We start from the raw sequence: 23,420 nt of genomic DNA on the forward strand, positions 1-23,420 counted from the left end.
CCAGTTAATTGTTGCACTGTGAAATACACTTTTTTTCTGAGTTTTGTTCAGTTAAACCCGGGATTATTTCCCAGCCGTTTATGCCCGTTCCCCACCCCCACCCCTCGGCGGGGTTAACAGAGCCCGCCCTTCTCTCCCCAGCAGCCTCCGCCTCTCTTCCCTGGTCTGTCATCCACACCGCTGTTGTTGCAGCCATTTTACCGTGGAGCGTCGGCAGGCACAGCGACCACCGGAGGATGCCGAGGGAGCACCGTTAAAAGGTAATTCCGCTTTTTTCACGAGCTCTTTAAATTCAAGGGGTAATCTTTACATTTCTGACCGTGCAAATGCGTCGGCTACTGTCTGACGAGTGGAGGCCCAGCCGGCAGGAGGGAGCTCAGGGAGCCTCAACAACTCGTAGCTGCTCAAAGAGAAGAAAGATCGTTGCGAGAATGTTTGGCGAGCGAAGCTTTCTGCTGCCACTTCACATATCCGTGCGAAAAATGGCGACGTCTCCTATGAGACTGCTGAAAGTTGTAATATAAGCTTACATGCGTTGGCTTCGTTTGATCCAAGTTTAAGCGCGCTGTAAAAGCAATGTTTTTGTATAAATTGGACTGACTCACGTTGGCGCATTCGGCAAGGGGGCGCACGAGAGCAGCGCGAAGAAGGGGGGGGGGGGGATTAAACGGAAATACCCGTCGATATTTCCGTTTAATCATTAACTGGCTAGCCTGTTTTTAAATGTGTTCTGTCACTTTTTACTTAATAGGAACAACATTTTTGAGCTTCTTTATTCATTCTAATTAATTAAACATGACTTTAAGTCCATTAGTGTACTGTTGAAAATAAGGTAAGGCTAGCTGAACTTTTTGTTTGGGGCAAGTCACGCCCATCACCCAGCAATCCGATTGTTAAGTGATGACGTGACGAATCCTACTTCCGGGTCTAAAGTAGTCTGCGTTTAATATGGCTTTTGTGTTGTTAACATGTTTAATGTTATGTATTTTCTTCTATTTAATCTCAAAAAGCTCCTAAAACAGTCAGTGATCACTGTTGACCTCCCTCGGCTTTTATTACCGCTAATCATTTATTTAAGCTCAGTTTTTAAAACCTTAGGATGTAACTACAGCCCATCCCATGCAGTAGTATATGAATGACTAACCTCGTATTGTGGATGGATTATCTCAGTTGTTCTCCTGGCTGAAGTTTGGTCCTTTTATAGCATCCTGCCATGCGATTACATTTGTTCCTGACCACCGAGAACACTCACGTTAACTTTTATGGAGTGGAAAAAAAGTTAGCTTGTTTATATTATGCTAACATAGCTGTGTCGCTAGCGGTCACGTAGCACATCGTTATATACCAGCTAGCCCAACTTCAGTAACCCTACAAACGGCACTGCTGTTTAGTTTTCTGTCTTCATTTATGCTGGAAGTGATAACAGAGCTGTACGTTTTAATTTGTTTCCAAAACCCCGCAGTCAGGACATGCTATATTGTATTTAGATAGAAGCTAGCAAGCTAACTCCCTGCTAACTTCTAACTCCGTTAAATGTCATGAATTCCGTTTTCATGGATGCTAAACTCAATTGTTACACCTGGTAGAGCAGAACGCTGATCATTTTATTAAAGATGAAAGACTTTAGACAGTTTTCAACTCTCAGTAATGCCATAGTGATCGTTTGATATATGGACCTGCAGCGGAGTTTAGGTCCAGACACGGCTAGTGACGTCAGACTGAACAACCGGATAAGTTTGGAGCGTTGTCAGTTTCATATTGCTAGCATTCATTTATAGTTTCTTGTACTCATTTTCCTTTTTAGGCTTACAAAAGTGTGTTCATGCCAAACAGAAAGTAACTTAAGCTTCATGTTACATCTACTGTTTGTAAAAACCTTAAGATATTTGTTTCGAGCAGCTGGTGGGAGGTGAAGTAGGACTCCTGCTAGGTGGAATCAAGTTGCAGAGCAATGACACAAGTTCGTACACAAATGTTCAGTTTAACTTCTTTGTTGTTGGGTTTTTTTGTGCTCATTAAGTCTACGCTTTAAGTACATCATAACCACAAAGCTCTCAGAAATCCTACGTTGTAACCTGACATGCATCTACACATTACATTGCCCCAACCCGCAACTATTATGATTGGTCTTCTCAGTACTGTTGATTCCTCATTTGTTCTTCTGGTGATTTTATGTCACCACTTTTAGATTTTTATTTTATTTTATTTCTTCAGTAAAAGAATACAAATGTCTGCCTCGACAGAAAGGCTCTGATAGTAGCAAATTCTTGAAGGCTGGTTGCCAAAACTAGCTAAAATGTTTGCAGGGAATGTTGAAAGTGGAAAAATTTGAGCAGTGAATATAAATATATTTTCTTTAGAAAAATATTAAAACCTGACCACAGATAAGAGTGGGCCTCTTCGTCCGGGTTAGGTATTTAAAAACATCTTGGTGAGTGTTAGGATTAAAACTACTCTGAATTAGGATGTTGTGGTTTGGGTTAAAATACTGTCGTCACTACTTGGTGTTGGGAGCTTCTTTTTTTTTTTTTTTTTTTTTTTTTTTTTCATAAATAGAGGCGAGATTTCAAGGAAAAATACAGTTCAGTTTTTAATGGGAATTGTTTGACAATTGTGTTAGGTTGGTATCATGCTAGCTTTACAGAATGAAGTTTGGATTGGACTTAGCTTTTGTTTTTTGAAGGAGTTCCACACAACGCTAGCTGTGTGGTCACTTCAGCACACACGGCACTTGAACGAGCCCTTTTCCACTGACTCGGGTCAGCTTCACATGACTCAACTTGGTTTTTAGTGTTTTCCTTTAGGATGTACTATTTGGTACATGGTACTTTTGTAATACCTACTCTGCTGGGATTCCAAATGATCTGAGGTAATCCAAAAGTCAGTAGACTGCCGATTTGGTACATGGTGGCAGCACGTGAGCCATGAGCGTGACTGCGTTACAAAAATCAAAAGCATTATTTTGCAAACCTGGCAATGAGGGGACTGACTACACAACAAAACAAAAACTGTGGTCACTGTCTGACAAAAAGCCATACAACTAGCAGCAGAATTGCCTCGATGTCCTTTATTGCTGTACTGTTCATGTCGCATAAAAATGACGTTGCAGGACTTTAGGTTGCATATATAATGACCTCACAAGCATAATTACAGGGTTCGTACGGGTGCTTGAAATCCTTGAAAATGCTTGAATTTTAATGTTGTCTTTTCAAGGTTTGGAAAGTGCTTGAATTTCAGATGTGGTGATTAAAAGTGCTTGAAAGTGTAACTGTATTTCATTCACCACAAATAACTATCTGAATAGTTTTCTTGTCAGATAGAGAACTAAAATGAGTCGCAAAATGTAAAAGCAACATATCTCCGCCTGGGCTGCCTTACGTCAGTTTCAATGTGTGACCCCGCCCCTCCCTCGGCCAGTTGGTGATGAGTGCGCTAACATACCTGTAGGTCGCTGTTTTAATGAGTGTTTGATGGAAAACGACAATGGCGGAGTTTGTGCTCTCTAGTCGCATGATAGGTGAGTCCTAGTAAATAATTTTCCAGTACGTGTACGTTACACATGCTATTTTTTTAGAATTATGATTATTATTTTGCTAGCTATCAAACTCACTGGGGAAATGATTGAAATGCACTGAGTGATGCAGTATGGCAGCGCTATTATGAAATATGCTGTGAACTTAGCTAACATTACTTAGCAGTAATGTGAGTTAATTTACTCAAGTGAAAGCTTTAAACATTAGCCCGATACATAACTAGCCAACTTAAGGCTTTCTGATTAACCCTTTGGGGTTGACAGACCCAGAGTCTCCATTTCAACTTGGGTTGAATGTGCGGACTTCAAACTATATACCAGTTTTTAAATTATGTTGATAGGCCACGTAAAACCGATGTGTGTTTTTTTTTTTTTTTTTTTTTCTGAATAAAACAGTGGCGTTTACTCCGGGAAGAAACGGTTAAAACGCAGTTTTCTAAGGAGAGTGCTAGAAAACACGCTTTGCTTGTGAGTGAAAAAAGAAAAAACACTCCTTCCATATTGGTGGAAAAATGTACCATGTCGACCAATCAAAAAATGATATTGCAACATGTGGCATTTGGTTATTTGGGAAGAGGGGGAAGTTTTAGGAGTGACCGGCGAGAGAGAGAGAGCGAGTGAGTGAAAGAGAGAGTTTTGATACATGAGAGATTTGTGACGTTTATCGTGTTTGGAGTCTCAAGTTAGTGTGTTGTCTTGTGTAGTTAGTGTGTAGTGTAGGCGTTGTTTTGTTTTGTGTGTCAGTTCTACTAGTGAATGTCACAATTGCTGCAAAAAAGCCACCAAAGGCAGATTGCAGTGTAAATGCTGAGTGACACACCTGCTGTCAGACCTGCAGGTTTATCCCTGTGCTGTTCTCATCTGTTTTATAGTGGACACAAACTATTTTTTGGAGTTGCATAAATAATTTGTGTGCCTTCTTATTTGATGCAGAACACTTGATTGTTCTCTAAATAGTTTTAAATGGTTATATAAAAAAACGTCTGAGCCTTGGCTGCATTTTTAGGTAAATAGTACCATATAACTTTGTTGTTTGCAAAGCTTGTGCATATTTTTTTTTTTTAAATGTACAATTTCTATTTGCATTACAAGTTATGAAAATGATTCGTTAAACATGGCTGTGGTTTTTACAGTCTAAAATATCACTTTCTACTCGTATTTTAAATTTTGTCTGAATTTAGATAAATTGTGCTGATACAGTTTGTCAAAATGAGAAAATAACAGATTGGCAAGATGAACAGGTGAAATATAGAGGCCAAATCAAAAGTAGTCAAAAACAGCCAATTATACCCTGGACTCCAGAGGGTTAGAGGCTAAAAGCAAAGTTGTCACCAAGTACTGTTTATATTTGTGTGTATTGCTGCAGCTTTTTTGAGTATTAACTTGGTGCTTTTGGGTGAAGTAATGGTAATATGAGGGAGCGATCCATATGGTCACAAAGAATAGCCACTTGTTTCTGTGCTACCAAAGTTCCCCGGCTTTCATTCTAAATGTGTTTATCGTCAGCACCTACACATTAAACTACTTAAACATTATAAATGTCTTCAAGCTCACACTGAGGCCTGTGGGGCACTATCCAGCACTGAGACTGTAGACACATTTATGTGTTTTTGTATATGAATATTTCATACTTTAAGGTAGGGGTGGGCGATATAAACGATATACAATAGAAACGATATAAAGTTGGCCAACAATAGAGCGGTATAGTCATAATCTCTATCGCGATAGTGCATGTTGATGATGTCATCAAGCTGCGCCTGTTTTGGTCGAATGCATCGCAGTGGCTCCAACCATTATCATCTGTAAATTATGCCAACAGTCATAGCAAAGAGATGAAGCACTTTTGAAATATGGGGAAAGCCAAAAACTGCGCTTCCTCCACTTCCGTAACATTGACACATTAATCTTGAATTCTCTCGCATTAGTTCTATTCCCATGTTGTTGCAGTATATTAATAACTAATCTTGTATTGTGGATGAATGATCTCAGTTGTTCTCCTGACTGAAGTTTGCCCCGTGTATAGCATCCTGCTATGCGATTGCATTTGTCCCTAACCACCAAAATCCCTCACGTTAACTTTTATCGAGTGGAAAAAAAAGTTGGTGTTCATCCTCTAGCTTCACTGTGCTAATGTTATGCTAACATAGCTGTGTCGCTAGCAATCACGTAGCACAACATTATATACCAGGTAGTCCAACTTCAGTAACCCTGCAAACGTCACTGCTGTTTAGTTTTTCTGTCTTCATTTATATCGGAAGTGGTAGCAGAGCTGTACGTTTTAATTAGTTTCAAAAATCTCTCAGTCAGAACATGGTATGTCATGTTTAGGTGGAAACTAGTGAGCTAACTTCCTGCTAACTTCTAACTCCGTTAAATTTAATAACTTCTGTTTTCATGGATGCTTGGATGTTAAACTTAATTGTTACACCTGGTAAAGCAGCAACGCTGATGATTTTATTGAAGATTAAAGAATTTAGACAGTTTTTAACTCTGTGTTCGTTTGACTTTGGGACCTGAAGCAGACGGAGTTTTGGACCCAGATTATAGTGATGGGATTTCCGGCTCTTTTTAGAGAACCGGCTCTTTTGGCTTGGCTCTTTAGGTTGTTTTGTTGATTTAATTAATTTATTATCAACAATAATATAAAATTATGCACAAAAGGAATTACTAATGTAAAAAAAGTGGTTTTATTTATATATGTTTATATATAAATATGTGGTGGCCCCTAGAGACAAAGCACGTACAAACTCCAAAACACTTTTTTTTTTTTTTTTTTTTTAGTATTTTATTTGTTCCTGAGTAAATCGGTTTGGCTGAGATTAAAGTTATAGTTTTTACATCCATCCATCTTCATCCGCTTTATCCGAGGCCGGGTCGCGGGGGCAGCAGCCTAAGCAAAGAGGCCCAGACCTCCCTCTCCCCAGCCACTTCCTCCACCTTATCCGGGGGAATACCAAAGCGTTCCCAGGCCAGCCGAGAGATATAATCTCTCCAGCGTGTCCTGGGTCTGCCCCGGGGCCGCCTCCCGGTGGGACATGCCTGGAACACCTCACCCAGGAGGCGCCCAGGGGGCATCCTTGTCAGATGCCCGAACCACCTCAGCTGGCTCCTTTTGATGTGGAGCAGCAGCTGCTCTACTCTGAGCCCCTCCCGGATGGCCGAACTTCTCACCCTATCTCTAAGGGAGAGGCCAGCCACCCTTCGGAGGAAGCTCATTTCTGCCGCTTGAATCCGCGATCTCGTTCTTTCGGTCACTACCCACAGCTCGTGGCCATAGGTGAGGGTAGGGACATAGATCAACCGGTAAATTGAGAGCTTCGCTTTTACACTCAGCTCCCTCTTCACCACGATGGACCGGTGCAGCGTCTGCATTACTGCAGCTGCAGCCCCAATCCGTCTGTCGATCTCCAGCTCCCTTCTCCCATCACTCGCGAACAAGACCCCGAGATACTTGAACTCCTCCACTTGGGGCAGGAACTCATCCCCGACCCGGAGTGGGCACTCCACCCTTTTCCGACTGAGAACCATGGCCTCAGATTTGGAGGTGCTGATCCTCATTCCCGCTGCTTCACACTCTGCTGCGAACCGTTCCAGTGCGAGCTGGAGGCCCTCACCCGATGAAGCCAACAGAACCACATCATCTGCAAAAATCAGAGATGAGATTCTGAGGCCACCAAAGCGAAAGCCCTCCGCCACTTGGCTGCGCCTAGAAATCCTGTCCATAAAAATTATGAACAGAACCGGAGACAAAGGGCAGCCCTGGCGGAGCCCATCACCCACCGGGAACATATAGTTTTTACACAGCTGAATAAACGTCAAGCAGACAACTGATTATTAGAAGTGTGAGATGCTCTAGAATATACTCTGGTGTCCCGTTATATTTTAGATAGCAAGGAGTTTATTAAACTTCACCGAAACGATCTGCAAATTTCATTAAAATGTAATAAACTATCATCTTGTCTTTATTTTTAGTTAGCACATACCTTAAACACTTAAAGCTGTAAGCTAATGATAGTTATATAAGAGCAGATGCATGCTGGTGCAATAAGCTGTACATTTTACGTCCAATGGATGCATGATCTGATTAGTCAACTAATCGCAAAAATAATCGGTGACTAGTCGACTATCAAAATAATCGTTTGTGGCAGCCCTAATTGTCACACATCCCTGAGTGCATCTTGAGTTACAGCTGGTGTATAGGTGACTTACAATGCAAGGCATATAAGCTAATTTGAATTCACTAAGACTCAAGATTTCTTGTTACAGGACTATGGGATTATAGTTCTCTGGCTTTTCTGTGTTGTGCAACCTGGATAAATATGTTTTAACAAACGGAGTCTAGTGATGTTGGGGGAAAAAAAAAAACTAGTAAAGGATTAATAGTTCTTTCACCTTTTGATGTTTAAGCAAAATTTCTACCACTTGTTATTTGATGGATCTATAAAATATTTAGGTGCTTTCCAAAACCTTTCATGTTAGTGAGCTGCACAGAGTTAAAATTTTGTCTGGAAATATTTGGACAGAGACAATTGCCATAATTCTGCTGTATTACCAAGCATTGAGTTGTCTTCTTTGTAATTATACTTCTTCTACTTACCCTAACTGTTCTCAGTTTCTTGTTTTGTTTTAGGTTTTTTGTTTTAAGGCGTACTGTGTCCGGTTGCTTCAATAATTGGCATTGTGTGCTTCAGATCATGAGCCAATAGTTTGAATCTTGTAGTGAGTCTTATGCATTTTCTCCAAACGTCCTCCATTCATAACAGACTTGGATGACGGCCTGATTCGTGCAGTCTCCTCTGAACAGTTGATGTAGAGATGTGTCTGCTGCTAGAACTCTGTGTGGCACTTATCTGTGCTCTAATCTTAGGTGCTGTTAACTTCGGATTTCTGAGGCTGGTGACTTAGATTATTTTTATCCTCAGCAGCAGAGGTGACTCGTCGTTAATAAATGCTAAAAAGAGACCAAGAAAGAATCAGAATCAGAATCAGAAAGGGGTTTATTGCCAAATGTTGAGCAGGTTTACAACATTAGGAAATTGCTGCGGTGCTTCAGTGCAAACATAGTGTCATAAATAGCACTTAAATAGACATGAAAAAATAAAAGTAGGGATAAGAATTAAAAGTGCTACGTAGAAAGATATGTGCATGAGCTATGCATGAGATATATACATGAGAATAAGAATTAAGAGTGCTACGTTGAAAGATATATACATGAGTGCAGGTGGTGATCAGTGCCAATCATGGAATGATGCAGTGAACACAGCGTAGGGTCATGTGTTAGTAGCGGGAACAGTCATATGGTTATTGTTCATGTGTCCAACAGCAGAGGGGAAGAAACTGTTCTTATGGCGAGAGGTTCTGGTGCGAATGGACCGGAGCCTCCTGCCTGAGGGGAGCAGGTCAAACAGACTGTGTCCAGGGTGAGAAGGGTCAGCTGAGATCCGAGCTGCACGCCGCAATGTCCTGGAGGTGTACAGGTCCTGCAAAGATGGGAGTCTGCAGCCAATCACCTTCTCAGCAGAGCGCACAACACGCTGCAGTCTCTGTTTGTCCCTGATAGTGGCTCCAGCGTACCACACGGTGATGGAGGAGGTGAGGATGGACTCGATGATTGCAGTGTAGAACTGCATCATCGTCCGTGTTGGCAGGTTGAATTTCTTCAGCTGCCTCAGGAAGTACATCCTCTGCTGGGCTTTCTTAATGACGGAGGTGATGGTGGGCTCCCACTTCAGGTCCTGGGTGATGGTGGTACCCAGGAAGCGGAATGAGTCCACAGAGGTGATGGGGGTGTCAGTCAGGATGATGGGGGGGGAGTGGGGCTGTGTGCTTCCTGAAGTCCACAATAATCTCCACTGTCTTCTGGGCATTCAGCACCAGGTTGTTGTGGCTGCACCAGGACACCAGACGTTCAACCTCCCTCCTGTAGGCAGACTCATCCCCGTCCGAGATGAGTCCAATAACGGTGGTGTCATCTGCAAACTTGATTAGCTTGACAGACTGGTGGGTGGAGGTGCAGCAGTTGGTGTACAGGGAGAAGAGCAGAGGAGAAAGAACACAGCCCTGAGGGGAGCCGGTGCTGATGGTCCGGGAGTCCGAGACATTCTTTCCCAGCCTCACATGCTGCTTCCTGTCCGTCAGGAAGTCAGTGATCCACCGGCAGATGGGGTCAGGCACATTCATCTGGGAAAGCTTGTCTCGGAGATGGTCTGGAAGGATGGTGTTGAAGGCAGAGCTGAAGTCCACAAACAGGATCCTGGCGTAGGTTCCTGGGGAGTCCAGATGCTGCAGGATGAAGTGTAGGGCCATGTTGATGGCGTCGTCTACAGACCTGTTGGCTCTATATGCAAACTGCAGGGGGTCCAGGAGGGGGGCCGTGAGGGTCCTGAGATGGGAGAGAACTAGGCGCTCAAAAGACTTCATGACCACAGATGTCAGAGCCACGGGTCTGTAGTCATTTAGTCCAGTGATCCTAGGTTTCTTGGGGACAGGGATTATGGTGGAGGACTTGAAGCAGGCAGGCACATGACATGCCTGCAGTGAGGAGTTGAAAATGCCAGAAAACACTGGGGCCAGCTCGTTTGCACAGTGTCTGAGGGTGGCAGGAGACACGCCGTCTGGGCCGGGAGCTTTTCGAGCATTCAGACTCTTAAACTGCTTCCTCACATCTGCTTCATGAATATGAAGAGTTGTGGTGGGAGGAGGTGGTGTGAAATCCTCTTTTGTGTGGGGTGAGGAGGGGGGTGTTGCAGGTGAAGTGATTGAAGGTGGTGATGGCTCTATGGAGGGGGGAGAGGTGGGGGAATGAGTGTCCAAAGTGTCTCTATTGTTGGGGCCGTTGGAGGTGTGAAGGCTACTGGCGTTAGATTAAAATTTTTATTAAAGGTGCGGCTATAATCATTTTATACACACATTACAGATTGTGCTCATGAAGAGTTGATGCTCAGTCTATTTAAAGGTTGTAAGCTTCGTTTGGCTTTCCCCAGCCTCACATTTTGTTTGATGTCCATCAGGAAGTCAGTGATCCACTGACAGATGGGGTCAGGCACATTCATCTGGGAAAGTTTGCCTCGGAGATGGTCTGGAAGGATGGTGTTGAAGGCAGAGCTGAAGTCCACAAACAGGATCCTGGCGTAGGTTCCTGGGGAGTCCAGATGCTGCAGGATGAAGTGTAGGGCCATGTTGATGGCGTCGTCTACAGACCTGTTGGCTCTATATGCAAACTGCAGGGGGTCCAGGAGGGGGGCCGTGAGGGTCCTGAGATGGGAGAGAACTAGGCGCTCAAAAGACTTCATGACCACAGATGTCAGAGCCACGGGTCTGTAGTCATTTAGTCCAGTGATCCTAGGTTTCTTGGGGACAGGGATTATGGTGGAGGACTTGAAGCAGGCAGGCACATGACATGCCTGCAGTGAGGAGTTGAAAATGCCAGAAAACACTGGGGCCAGCTCGTTTGCACAGTGTCTGAGGGTGGCAGGAGACACGCCGTCTGGGCCGGGAGCTTTCCGAGCATTCAGGTTCTTAAACTGCTTCCTCACATCTGCTTCATGAATATGAAGAGTTGTGGTGGGAGGAGGTGGTGTGAAATCCTCTTTTGTGTGGGGTGAGGAGGGGGGTGTTGTAGGTGAACAGTTTGAAGGTGGTGATGGCTCTATGGAGGGGGGAGAGGTGGGGGAATTAGTGTCCAAAGTGCCTCTATTGTTGGGGCCGTTGGAGGTGTGAAGGCTGCCTGATGGCTCGTCAAAACGGCAGTAGAAGTCGTTAAGGGTGTTGGCTAAGAGCAAGTCATCAGTGGAGTGGGGGGTTTTAGGCTTGTAGTTTGTGATATTCCTAAAACCTTTCCACACAGAGGCCGAGTCATTCTCTGAGATCTGCTGCTGCATCTTCTCAGAGTGCTGATGTTTAGCAATGTCCACTTCTTTAGTGAACCTGTACTTGGCCTCTCTGTAGCAGTCCCTGTCTCCGCTTCTGAACGCCTTTCTCTTTTCCAGCCACAGCTTTTTGAGTTTAGGAGTAAACCAGGGTTTGTCATTGTTATAACTCACCCTGGTGCGTGATGGCACAATGCTGTCCTCACAGAAGTGGATATAGGAGGTGACAGTGTCCGTAAACTCGTCCAAGCTGTTAGAAGCAGCCTTCAATGTGTCCCAGTCTGTGGTCTCCAAACACGTGCGAAGCTCCTCCACAGCCTCGTTGCTCCACAGTTTTTTAGTCCTCACGACAGGTTTGGAGAGCTTCAGCCTCTGTCTGTACGCGGGGATTAGGTGGATCATGACGTGGTCAGAAAGTCCGAGTGAAGCGCGGGGCACCGCGCGATAGGCCCCACTGATCGTGCTGTAACAGTGGTCCAATGTCCTCTCCTCTCTGGTCGGGCATTTAATATACTGCTTATATTTCGGAAGCTCATGGCTCAGATTGGCTTTGTTAAAGTCCCCAAGAGCAATGATGAGAGAGTCCGGGAATGTCCGCTCCGTGTGGAGAATCTGCTCCGCTAGTGCGCACTGAGCTGCCTGCGCATCTGCGTCTGGCGGGATGTAAACAGCGGCCAGGATGAATGAAGCAAACTCCCGCGGAGAATAAAACGGTTTGCAGTGGATAAAAAGATATTCCAGAGAGGAAGAGCAGTGCTGAGCAATCACTGTCACATCTGTGCACCAGCCACTATTGATGTAGAAGCAGAGACCTCCACCTTTGGACTTACCGGAGAGAGCGGCCTGCCGGTCCGCGCGCAGCAGATGGAAGCCCTCCAGCTTGAGCGCGCAGTCTGGGATGTTCTCACTGAGCCACGACTCCGTAAAACATAAGACACGGGAGGAGGCAAAGTCTCTGTTCATGCTTCTCATCAGGGCCAGTTCGTCTATCTTATTCCCGAGTGAGCGTACATTGGAAAGGAAGATCCCAGGAAGAGCAGTTCGCAGTCCGCGTCTCCTCAAACGCACGAGTGCGCCGGCTCGCTTCCCTCTCTTTCGGCGTCTCGCTTTCCTGGTCAGAGTCAGCAGTAAATCTGCCGCAGATGCGACAAATATTGGAAATAAATCCACAGGCGTTGTAGTCCTGTAGTTAAGGAGCTCTTCTCTGGTGTACGAGTATCCAGAGGAGTGCCCAGACACAGAAGAAATGCACAAAAACAAAACAAAAGTAACGCACTGAAGCACCAGGGCGACCATACGCGGCGCCATCTTTGACTGAAAAAAAAAAAGGGGGTGTTGATGTGTCAGACAGGTGTTGTTCAGTGATCTTGCCTGGAAAAAAAACATGTATTTCAGTTCAAGTCAACCCCATAATAATAATAATTGTTATTGTTATTGTTATTATTGTTATTATTATTGGAGGGTTTTTGGTTTTCTGAGAATGGGTTAGGGTCCTCCATCCTAATGTACAAAAGGCTTGAAATTCAAATTTCAAAATCGGAGGACACATCAAAAGGCTGAGTTCACAACAAATCTTCAGTCAGAGTATCTTTTATCATTCCTCTCAATTCAAACAAATTGTATTTATATGGTGCTAAATAACCACAGCAGTTGCCTCAGCGTAGGGCTGTGCGATATGACCACAATCTTATATCCCGATATAAGAATTCTATCGTCCCGATAACGAAATGAATCACAAAAATGTAACATTTTCTGTAAATTCTGTGACTCTCGGGCAGCTGGTCTTGTGTAAAGTGTTTCCAGCTGCGCGTCATGTAGCTGGAGTCAAGTGTTTTAAACGATGCATGAAACTATACATTTTTAGACATAAGTTGTAACAGCCGCCGTTTTCTTTGTGTATTTATTACACGGCGTGCTGCGGGGAAAAGCCTGTTCTAACTTTTGAGTCTGTTTATTTTTTAGCACCTGGCGTCTCCTTTTTACTTCTCATCCGTAAATAATCTGCTCTTTCACGTGATTTAGTTTATTTTGAAAAGTCTCAACAGGCTCTTGAGCTTTATTGTGAAAGGTTTATGTGGAACATAAACAACCGGATACGCGATGGTGTTACCGTCGTTGTTGCTAACCGCAATGCATAAAAACAGGTGCTTGTCCGTCTGTAGTGTGGTTATATAAAATATAACAGAAAGAGAGAACTTTAAGAAATTAATATAGCCACTACAGTGACCATCAAAACGATGAAAAAATATTGCCGTAAACAGTTTATTTTGCGACACCACGAAACAAACGATAGCGTAAAATGAAACATTGGACGTTTTTATATCGTCATCCGATATATATCGTTATATCGAACAGCCCTAGCTCAGCGTTCTCTATATTGTAAGGTAGAGACCATAAAAGGGTCTTCAGTTGCAGTACTGCTGTAATGTCTACTGTGTGTGAGTGAGAGAGGGTAGTTTTCACCAAATCTATCTATTCCTGATTGTTAATGTCCTCTTGAGCATTTCGCCCAGGCTGAGCTACCTGAGGCTTTGTGGTAGCTTATGTCACCATGTTCAGACTCATGCTCCTTCAAAAGTGCAACAAACTGTCTGGGGTTCAGTGCCATGGCTTTGATGAAGCTAACTGTTTTAGTTAGTTAATTAAAATGTTGCTGACATAACTTTAGCACCGACTTGCAGAACACCTCCCGCTTATAATGCAAAAATACCAGTTTCAGTTCCGGGTTCCTTTCAGCCATATTATTTTGCATCCGCTTAAAAAGTCTGACATTTTGTCCTATCAGATTTTGACAGCAATCACTTTTAACACCTGCTACTTTGTCCCATTTTTGTTGTTTTGTTCCCTGGATGTGTAAAGGTTGCTTAAACGTACTTGTTGCTTTTGCAGCTTTGCTAGCAAAGGTTTAGATATCTGTTCCAACTCTGCTTAAGTCAAGTTCTTGTATTTCATGGGGTAATCCGGTTGTTCTAGCTTTCTCAGCTTTCCAAACAAGCTGTACTAACTTAATCATGAGTCAGATTTTGTTGTTTGTTTTGTTTTCACCAAATTAAACCATTCAGGTGTGGAAAAACATCTTTATCACCTCCTAGGCAGTACCAAGCAGAATGATTGACAGCAGATAAGTGTTGAGTGATGTCTTAAGTTCTTACAGCACAGAAGAAAAATCTGCATACTTTAAATCTACTGCTGCTACAGTATTGTTTGAATAATACTCATAATTTTGGTATACAGCATGAACTTGGATGCGATCTGTCAAGTCAAGTTGGCTTTATTGTCACTGGCTACTTTGTCTTTGAGTGTCTGCTCTGGCGCATCAAATGAAGCACTTCTTGTTCACTGGTTAACTGGCCAATCCTGGACGTTTGTATCGGCCTGCTTAGACTTACTGCTCTATAACCACACAGCTGCATCGGCTGCTTGCAGCTGCATTTTCACTCTGAATGAAACCTGCAAGTGAAACGGCATCAACCAAATAGGCAACCAGTCCTTTCATTTGGTAGTAGTCTGTGTTCTAGTAATCTCACAGTCGACTAAAGCACATCCAGGGTGTGCTTAGATCGTGTATTAGATTCCTCTTCTTCCTTTTTTATGTGTTGTGTGTGTGTGTGGGGTTTTCTTTCAAAATTTATTTTTTTTTGTGTGTGAGTTGGGCTTGGTTATATATATTTAGGGTATATTTTGTCTCCGATGTAACTTTGATTTGGAAAATGCTTTGAAATATCAAGCTCTGCTTTATAACTTAACATCTTAATCTTTAAGTTCACTGTTCACTATTTTTCCACAAGAGATAACTGTTGGAATTGGTTTAAATACTAGTATTGGAGCAAAACATACGGGTGGGCACAATTTTGGTATTTTGAAGACAAAGCGCATCAAATGTCTGTCACAATTCTGTTTGAAACTTGGTGGCTTTCCATTCAAGTTAATGGTCTTTTTACTCTGCCAAAAATGAAACCTAAAGCCAGTAGTGGTTAAAAATGTCTGTTTAGCATTTGGGGGGGCATTCTAGGTTAAAAAGACAAAGGGTTTTGTGTATGTGCGGCAGTGTTTGAGATCACTACCTCTGCCACGCATCATGTGATCATTAAAACGTCAGCTGAACACTCAAATCGTCTAGGTCCTCAGAGAAACAAAGTAAGTTTCAGGGGACTTGCAGCCAACTGAAGCATTTCAAGTCAATCGCTCTGGTGTTGAACCATTGAGATAGAACTGGAGAAAGTTACATAATACCCAAGTTTAAAGGCATTTTAGCACTTTTAGTAATGCACCCTGCAGTTTAAAAAAGAATGTGGTTTTTTTTTTTATGTTTTGCTTTTTTTGTCAACTAATTTAAGAGTTTCTCATGTAGTTAAAAACTTAAGTCATTGCAGTTGGTTGATGACCTTTGCTACATGTTGTTACTGTTTACTGTCTCTATAGAGATCGACAGACCACGTGACTTTCGCGCGTTGCATTGTAGGTACGAGTGGCAGGAAAATCAAAACACTGCATCAAGCGCTAGCATTTCCAGCACTGGTAACCATTAATTCTGCGGTTTTAATCCATACTTGCATTTTATTTGCCCCAGAAACAGTTATGTACAAAACGAAGGAGAACACGGCAGGTCCGTACAAAGACTTGACAAAAAGGCAAAAAAAAAAGGCAAGAGGAAAAAAATCAAAGGAGTGAAACAGTTAGACCCATACGAGCATACAGAGTGGACTAAAGACGTGAATCACCAATGAAAGGCTCAGAAAATGAGACTAAGAACCCACGCTGAAAATTTAAAAAAGTCTTTGCAGATGTTTAAAATTTAGCAAAAACAGAAATACTGTATTTTCCATTGCCAGTGTTTTTTGCACCTATAAGTGTTATTAGTAACCTTTTAGAAAGTGTTGTTAGCATGCAACAGTTTGCATATCAAAGTACAGATAAGCTTAAGCAAAACTGAAGCTGATGTTAAGGTGAGGTTGATAAACACAGTTGGCAATTTGGTAGGACTTGTTTCAGTGAAACATGGTCTCATGTGTTTAACCTAGATGAGTAACTACCATGTAGCAAGCAGTGGCAAGTCAGAGCTGTAGAGCTGACTATTAAAGAAAGAAAATGGGCTGGTGTTTCAGCATGCAGCAGTCATTATTCCAGTAGCCTTGTTAGACCAGTTTGCAGTACCAAAACACATAAAATTGCTCTCAAGCTGATGGTAAATCACACACTTCTGGAATGTGGGTATAAATTTAGTCACTTGGAAGCAAATGGTTACAGAGGCTGACAGCCTTTAGCTGTGTTCTTTAAGGTTTTAATTACTAGGTGCCGATAAAAGCGACATAATTTGTGTTACTTCCACTGTATACCTACAAAAGAAGCCCAAACAGTATTTTGAATTATCGTGATAATTATTTTGAATTTTAAATCCTATTCTTCTATTTTATCTACCTAACAAAGAAAGAAGGACAAAAGACAAATTGTAGAAGAGAATTGGAGATGAATAATAACTAATTAAAAAATGGAGAGTCACAGGACAGCCAGTAGCCTAGGCTTTGCAGTGTCATTGGGGGAGAATTCAGAGTTACCTGAACCAGTGCTAACTACATGCTTTATGGAAAGGGGAAGTTTTAAGCCTAATGTCTTCATGCTTGCTCAATCATCCAGGTAAGGATATATTTTTAAAAAAAAAAGTTGAATCTGTTCATCTGGATGTAGTGTTTTCAGTGGAGAAGCATTTCGTCTCTCATCCAACTAACTTCTTCATTCTAGTAACTTGACTGAAGACAAAGTGACTCCCACTGAAAGAAGTGCTCTCTTGGGGTGATATGATACTATGAGGACTTTAACATAAGATGGGACCTGATTATTCAAGACCTTGGATGAGTTAAGGATTTCTTGATTCTATTATGGATTTAACAGGGAGCCAATAAAGAGACGTCTGTATCGGAGAAATATTATCGCTTGATGGTCCCTCTCAGTACTCTTACTGCTGGCCAAGGTAATACCATCCAGAATAAGAATCGGACACAAACATTTTTGGCCAAGAATAATGACTTTAAGTTTTTTGTGAATTTAAAAAAATAACTTGCATTAAAAATTTATAAGTCATCCAGGTTTTTATGTTTTAACGACATACTGGGAGTTTAACTAATTGGTGTGTGTCGTCTGGGTTCATGGATAGATAAAGCTGCAAGTCGTCTGCATAGTAATAAAATATATGCCATGCCTTCTGATAACACTGCCAAAGGGAAGTGTTACGTTGATCCCGGTGAAGACCAGTGTGGAATTTAATTTGCCTTATGTATTTTAAAAAAGGAGAAAAAAAAAGGACTTATTTGAGATCATTAGATCAATATCATTCAAAACGGTGAAGTATCTTTAAATACCTACAGCACAGAGCGGAGTCCACTCTGAGGCTATGAAATCATTTAAGCTTCACTATGGTGAGATCTACTGCCAGCTTGAAGGCCTGTGGTACGCACTGGATTAATATAAAGAGGTTGAGCATATGTAAGCTTGAAGCATTAATAGTACGACGTCTTTGAGCAGTCTCAAAGGAATGGGGTCTAAAAGGCACGTCAATTGTTTGGAGGAAGTAATTGCTGAAGTAACTACTGAAGTTAACTCAAAGAGAAACCTACAGTTATATTTATTTCAGTGATGAATAAGTAAGACTTTTGCAGTGTAGTAGCAGTTCAGGGTTGAAATGGCACATTAGCATGAGAGAGCAGATGTTTCTCTGCTAGACAAATGTACTGCGCTGTTGAGAGCTGTTGCATGAAGAAAGAATGATTTCCTGTCTTAGTGGCAGCGGGAAGTGAAACCACTTTCTTTAACACTTCAAGCACTCACTCTTCATTAAACAAGTGTTCAATTCAATTTTATTTATATAAAATGATATCAAATCATGTTTTTAATCTTGTATCATAATTTTTGGTTGAAATGATTAAATTACACCACCTCAGCTGATAAACACATTTAAAGTTCTCAGTTTAAGGAGCCAGGTGGAAACTATTACATGGCATGACCCATATACACCATTTGGTCTCATTGCTATAGAATAGCAGTGTCTAGTTCTTTTCAGAAAACACAATGTACAAGTATAGCAGTATTTCTACAAACTGGGTGTGTTCACAGAAATATGTTGTTTCTGACTTTTTGCTATGTAGTGCTGCAGATAAATTGTTTGGCCATTTCATGTCTTGAAATATTGTAAACCTTTATTTATTCATATTAGTTTTTTGTTTTGTTTTTTTTTTTGTCTGTCTTTATGCCCTGGTTTCCAAAGTGCATAACGAGGCTTGATCTGAAGAGGTATAAAGGTGGTAAGGTGGCTCTGAAGGTTGATATTGTCTAATAACGAGCCAGCTCTCAATATTTGCTGTTCCAGCTGTATAGTGATGTCTGATTACACTGCTGCTGTCAGTAAACTGACTTCTCCCTCAAGCATTAATCTGCCTATTAAAAGTCTCCAGCCCATGTGTTCGCAGCTGCAGCAGTACATACTGATGTTAACATTTTATGTTCAGGCGCCTCTTATCAAAACATCTCACTGTGAGCTCAGCTGCAGGAGTCCGAAGGTCACAGCATCCAGGCCCAGGAGATAGCACAATGGTAGATGACTTCCCATGCATGGACAGTACAGAATCTAAAAAATGTACAGATGATAAAGATGATGCAGCATTTGCAGTTCTTGTAGTCAGTTTGCCCCAGTTTGAGACTGGGGAAAAAAAACGGTGTGAGAACCAGCAAGATGAATTGTAAAGTGCCCAGGGTTGTTCTCGCTCCTCAAAATCAGGCAAATGCTGCAAAACTGATCAGACAGCATATGATCAGTTTTGCAAATGATGAATGAAGTCAAAATTATTTAACAAACCAAATTTGGCATTGTCCAAACTAACTGACCTAATTGTATTTACACAGACTTAGATTATTAATTCAGTGGTACTAGAAGTTCCCAAATTTCTTTAAACTCTTTTGCTGTCAGTGATAATGTTTATATGTAGCATCAACCTCTCACAATAAAATGGAGATGTCGAGATGTTGAAGATCTAAAATGTATGGTTATAAATATTTATTTTAAAGCCTGACATTGCTTTATCATTAAATTACATGATGGCTAAATCTTCAATCTTTTAATGGTGCCAGTAATAAGTTTTACGGACCATTTATAGGGATTTAATGTAATTGTAATGGAAACACAGAGACAAGGGCATAATTTTAATTTTGGCAGTATTGTGCAGAGAAAAGAGAGCTCTACATGTTTGATGGGCAAGTTAACGTATATTTTCTGGTCAAAAACGATGTGGAGTAGGACTTGAGGCATTGATCTGTCTGTATCGGTTATAATTCTTGAATCATTGTTTTCTGCAATTTGTTTTGATCAAATGTGGTAATTTTTTTCTCCTGACAGAATTCAAGTCATGGCTTATGAGGCACAATGTTCCACGGTCGGCCGGCCATTGGTGTTTGCTAATGAAGAGCGGAGGGCTGTTCATTCCTGGTCCCGGATCTCATCAGCAGGACATAATGTCCTCCTAGATGCTTTGAAGATTCTCAGCCCAATGTCCCGTGACCTTTCAAGCACTGAGGAGCTTGTCACCTTCCTGCAGGAGCTAAGTGAGGAGGGTCACAAGCCCACCGTGCTTCGCAGCAAGGATGTGTATGACTACCGGTCGTGCACAAGCCAACCCCTGACTGAGGACATGCTGAGACCACCAAACAGGAATGTCAAACCCACAGCTAAGAGGCGGAGGAGAAGGCCTCTGACCAAGAAGAGGGAAGTTCACCCATCCTGGAACACCTCTGAGAGGAGCAACCCCAGGATTCAAGGCATTCGCCCTCCAGAACCATTGGTGGACCATCGCATTATCGTTTGTAGCAGGACACCCAGTCGGATTGTGGCAAATTCAAATGTGGACATGCAGCCGTGCCTCAGACTGACCAGTATTGAAGGTCTATCTGGCTTCCACACAGCCAGACTCCAAATCCACACTACTCCACACTCATCCTCTGAGGTGGCCTCTAGTGGCTTTTTACAGCAACAGTACCCGCCAGCGATTTCAGGAATACCTTCTCAGCCTTCTCAGAACGGTGGCGGGGCACCTACCAAAGCTGTGGCCTTGTTCAGCCAGAAGACTCTGTCCTGCCCTATCCGACTAGATGGTGCTCTAATTGGAGACTCTGCACCGGTTTTGTATGCTAATGGTCGGGCATTCCCACAGACTGACACAGAGCTGACCAGCAACGGCTGGAGGAGCAATGGTCTCCATAGAGACGTTCATGGCCCCAAGGATCTGAACAACCCAACCCGGCAGAGAAATAGTTGGAAGGACAAGAAAAGTTTTAGAGGGAAAGTGATAAAGGTAGATGACTCTCGGTCTGTGGAAGAGGCCTGCAGAAAAGCGCAGAAGATACTACAGGTCAACCTTTCCCCAGTGATTCAGATCCAACCTCTCAACCATGTGCTGAGAGGCTTCAGATACCAGAACAAGTGACAATTCCTGTTTCTTTTAGCAGATTTTAGTGTTTTACAGTAGCCTCCACCGGGAGGTATCCGGTGTTGAAGATTGACAAGATGTTGATCTGTTTGTGGAACTGCTGGTTCCTGATGGAGACATCTGGGATTTAAAGGCATTTGAAGTTAGGTGGTATTTTCCTAGCAGGCTGGGAAATGACTATTGGCCAAATGCTGGTACATTTTCACTGTTGATGTTTGTTTATGCTACGCAACACTTCAAGCAAACATCCTTCTTTGCTTTGAGTTGTTTGGGACATAAGTGAGCTTGTACCAGAATCAGCACCTTTAACGGTGTAGAGTATTTAAACTCATTTGAAGTAGAGCGCCATTTTTTTTTATTTTTTTTTAATTTAAATATAAAGGTTGTTTCGTCTTTCTTTTTTGTTTCCAACTTGCTATGTCACTCTGCAACACCACTGGAAAGAAGGAAAAAAGTGAAGCTAGTGCTGAGATAACCACCGCTGTTTAATTTCTATAAATAAACTAAATTAAAGGAGGGGAATTGTATCTTCCTTCTGTGAAGTTTTTGTTTCTGCTGGAAATCAGGACGGTGTTCTGTGCATGAGTACAGCATTGAACCAAACATTTAAAACTAGAGACCATCACAAAGTGTTCCTTAGGTTTAGAGAATCAGTAAACAAAAATAAAATGACCATTAAATAATCTTTGTCTTAAAATGACAAAATATGAATTGGTTGAAGAAAATGAGTATGGAAGAGTTCTCAGGTCTTGTTATCAGTCTTTTTGAAGGTACCGGTTATGGTGATATCCAGCTTCAAAGTTTATTCTAACTTTGCATGGTTCACAGTTCAAAATAATAAAAATAATTGAGTTATTTATTACACTGAGCATTTGTGCACTATCTGAAACCATCCAGTTTACCTAGATGGTTTGTAAGCCATCTTTCTTCTGATTGGCTGCCCTTCACATAGTTGGCAAAACTATTACCCACTTACATCTAACTTACTGTGATAAAGCCAGCCAAAGCTGGGTTGGAGATGGCCTTATAAGGACATCCTCTCTCACTTACATCACACAAAGCCAAGAGTGGAGTCATCTTGGTGCACTGGGATTAAAGGGATATTTTTTTTATTTTTATTTTTTAAATGTTTGGTTAAATTGATCATGTAATGGTGTAAACCTATTATAGCAAATGAGAAAAAGCATAATAATTCCACACAGATTTCTGATAGTAAAAAAAATTCAAGCTTAAATCTCAATATTTTCTCATGTTTTCTAAATTTAAAACCCAGGTTATACAACTTGATTTATAATTTTTAATTAATAATTTCATTTCCTCTACTTAGTGCGTGGCTCTGGTTTATACCCATGAGTTAAAACTATTTCACATGAGGGGGAAAAAAAGAAAAAATATCCAATGCATGTACTCAGGATCAGCTGCTGCTCCAGTTTCCTGTTTTCCAGTACCTAACAGGCAGAAAACAGAGAGGAGTCCTGATGGAACACATTTGTTTGACTGAGTTGGAGACATTTGTGGTGGAATGTGTTTACTTGAGTGGCAGGGCAGTTTGTTTCCTGTCCAGTGTTACAGCAAGTTTGATCTACTACCAGAACTCATGTTCTGTATTTTGTTGAGCTGAATTTGCCCAATTGTTTTTTTTTGTTTTTTTTTTTTAAACTTCCCAGCTTTGATTTGAGTGATGTCGCCCACCTTCTGACTAAACAAAATGCACTTTGACAGTGTGCCAGTGCTTTACTGTCACCTGTTCCTGACATGGAAGTCTTTAATGGTCTTTTCCGCTGCTTCATTTAGAAGATATCTGAAAATCTGATTTCTTTTAACTCCACACTGGTTTCCTCTACAGGTGCTAATCTTCCAAAGGTGGTGCTGAACAAAAAGATTAGCGCAACATAGTTTCTCGTCTTCTTAGTCAACTTGATGCATTTAAGAGCAGGAACTTCCTGTTGAGGGACTGATAGTTCGTCTGCCGGTTGGGATGAGCACGCCAAACCGCCTTTTGTGCTTTCCAAAGGGTTTCTACTGTGAGCAAGTAAGGAATCTGTTTTCATGTTAGTTGTGACAAACATCTGTATTTCCCTCCAGAAATCCACATTCCACTAGACAAATATTGTTGCGTGCCAACTTAAAAAAAAAAAAAAAAAAATCAGTTTGATATACATAAAAGATCTTAAAGTCAGTCTCCATAGATTTTCTGAAGCTTTTAGTGAACGCAAGACCATTAAATGAAGCTCTAAATCCAGAAAATGTAACTTAAATTCCACTGTCTGCCTGTACAATCCCAAGAAAATAGACAAATTTAATCTCCAGCCCAGTAAATATTACCTGTCTTTGGATTTCCAAAACACTGATGTTCAAATGCTGTTTTCTTATGTGGGATCTGTAGCAGAAAGAGCACATTAAATTTGATGATTGATCTAGCAATATGTAATTTAGGTTACAAAGTAAGATTGAGGAATTGGAAACATCCCCACGTTGTTTGAACTGAGACCACATCTGCTGTCTGGCGTCTGTCTTTGCAGATTACCCACATCTGTCCTGGTGAACTTT

At 41.8% G+C, this 23,420-nt stretch overlaps 1 protein-coding gene across 2 annotated transcripts; it reads left to right on the forward strand.

The window, feature by feature from the left end:
- The first annotated feature begins 116 nt into the window (after window positions 1–116).
- Window positions 117–23,130, forward strand: ccdc71 (coiled-coil domain containing 71). 2 transcript variants are annotated; one of them, XM_080890700.1, is made up of 2 exons: window positions 117–260; window positions 19,784–23,130. In XM_080890700.1, the coding sequence occupies exon 2, from the start codon at window positions 19,794–19,796 to the stop codon at window positions 20,865–20,867; it is 1,074 nt and encodes a 357-aa protein (XP_080746826.1). In that variant the 5' UTR covers window positions 117–260; window positions 19,784–19,793; the 3' UTR covers window positions 20,868–23,130. The 2 variants fall into 2 exon arrangements, with proteins under 2 accessions (XP_080746826.1, XP_080746827.1); XM_080890701.1 differs by lacking the exon at window positions 117–260 and adding an exon at window positions 18,919–18,984.
- Window positions 23,131–23,420: the final 290 nt, after the last annotated feature.

Source organism: Rhamphochromis sp. 'chilingali' (assembly GCF_963969265.1).
Source record: "Rhamphochromis sp. 'chilingali' genome assembly, chromosome: 9".
Taxonomy (NCBI): Eukaryota; Metazoa; Chordata; class Actinopteri; order Cichliformes; family Cichlidae; genus Rhamphochromis; species Rhamphochromis sp. 'chilingali'.

Coding starts and splice junctions, on each gene's coding strand:
- ccdc71 (XM_080890700.1), top strand. CDS start 19,794: ATGGCTTATGAGGCACAATGTTCCACGGTCGGCCGGCCATTGGTGTTT.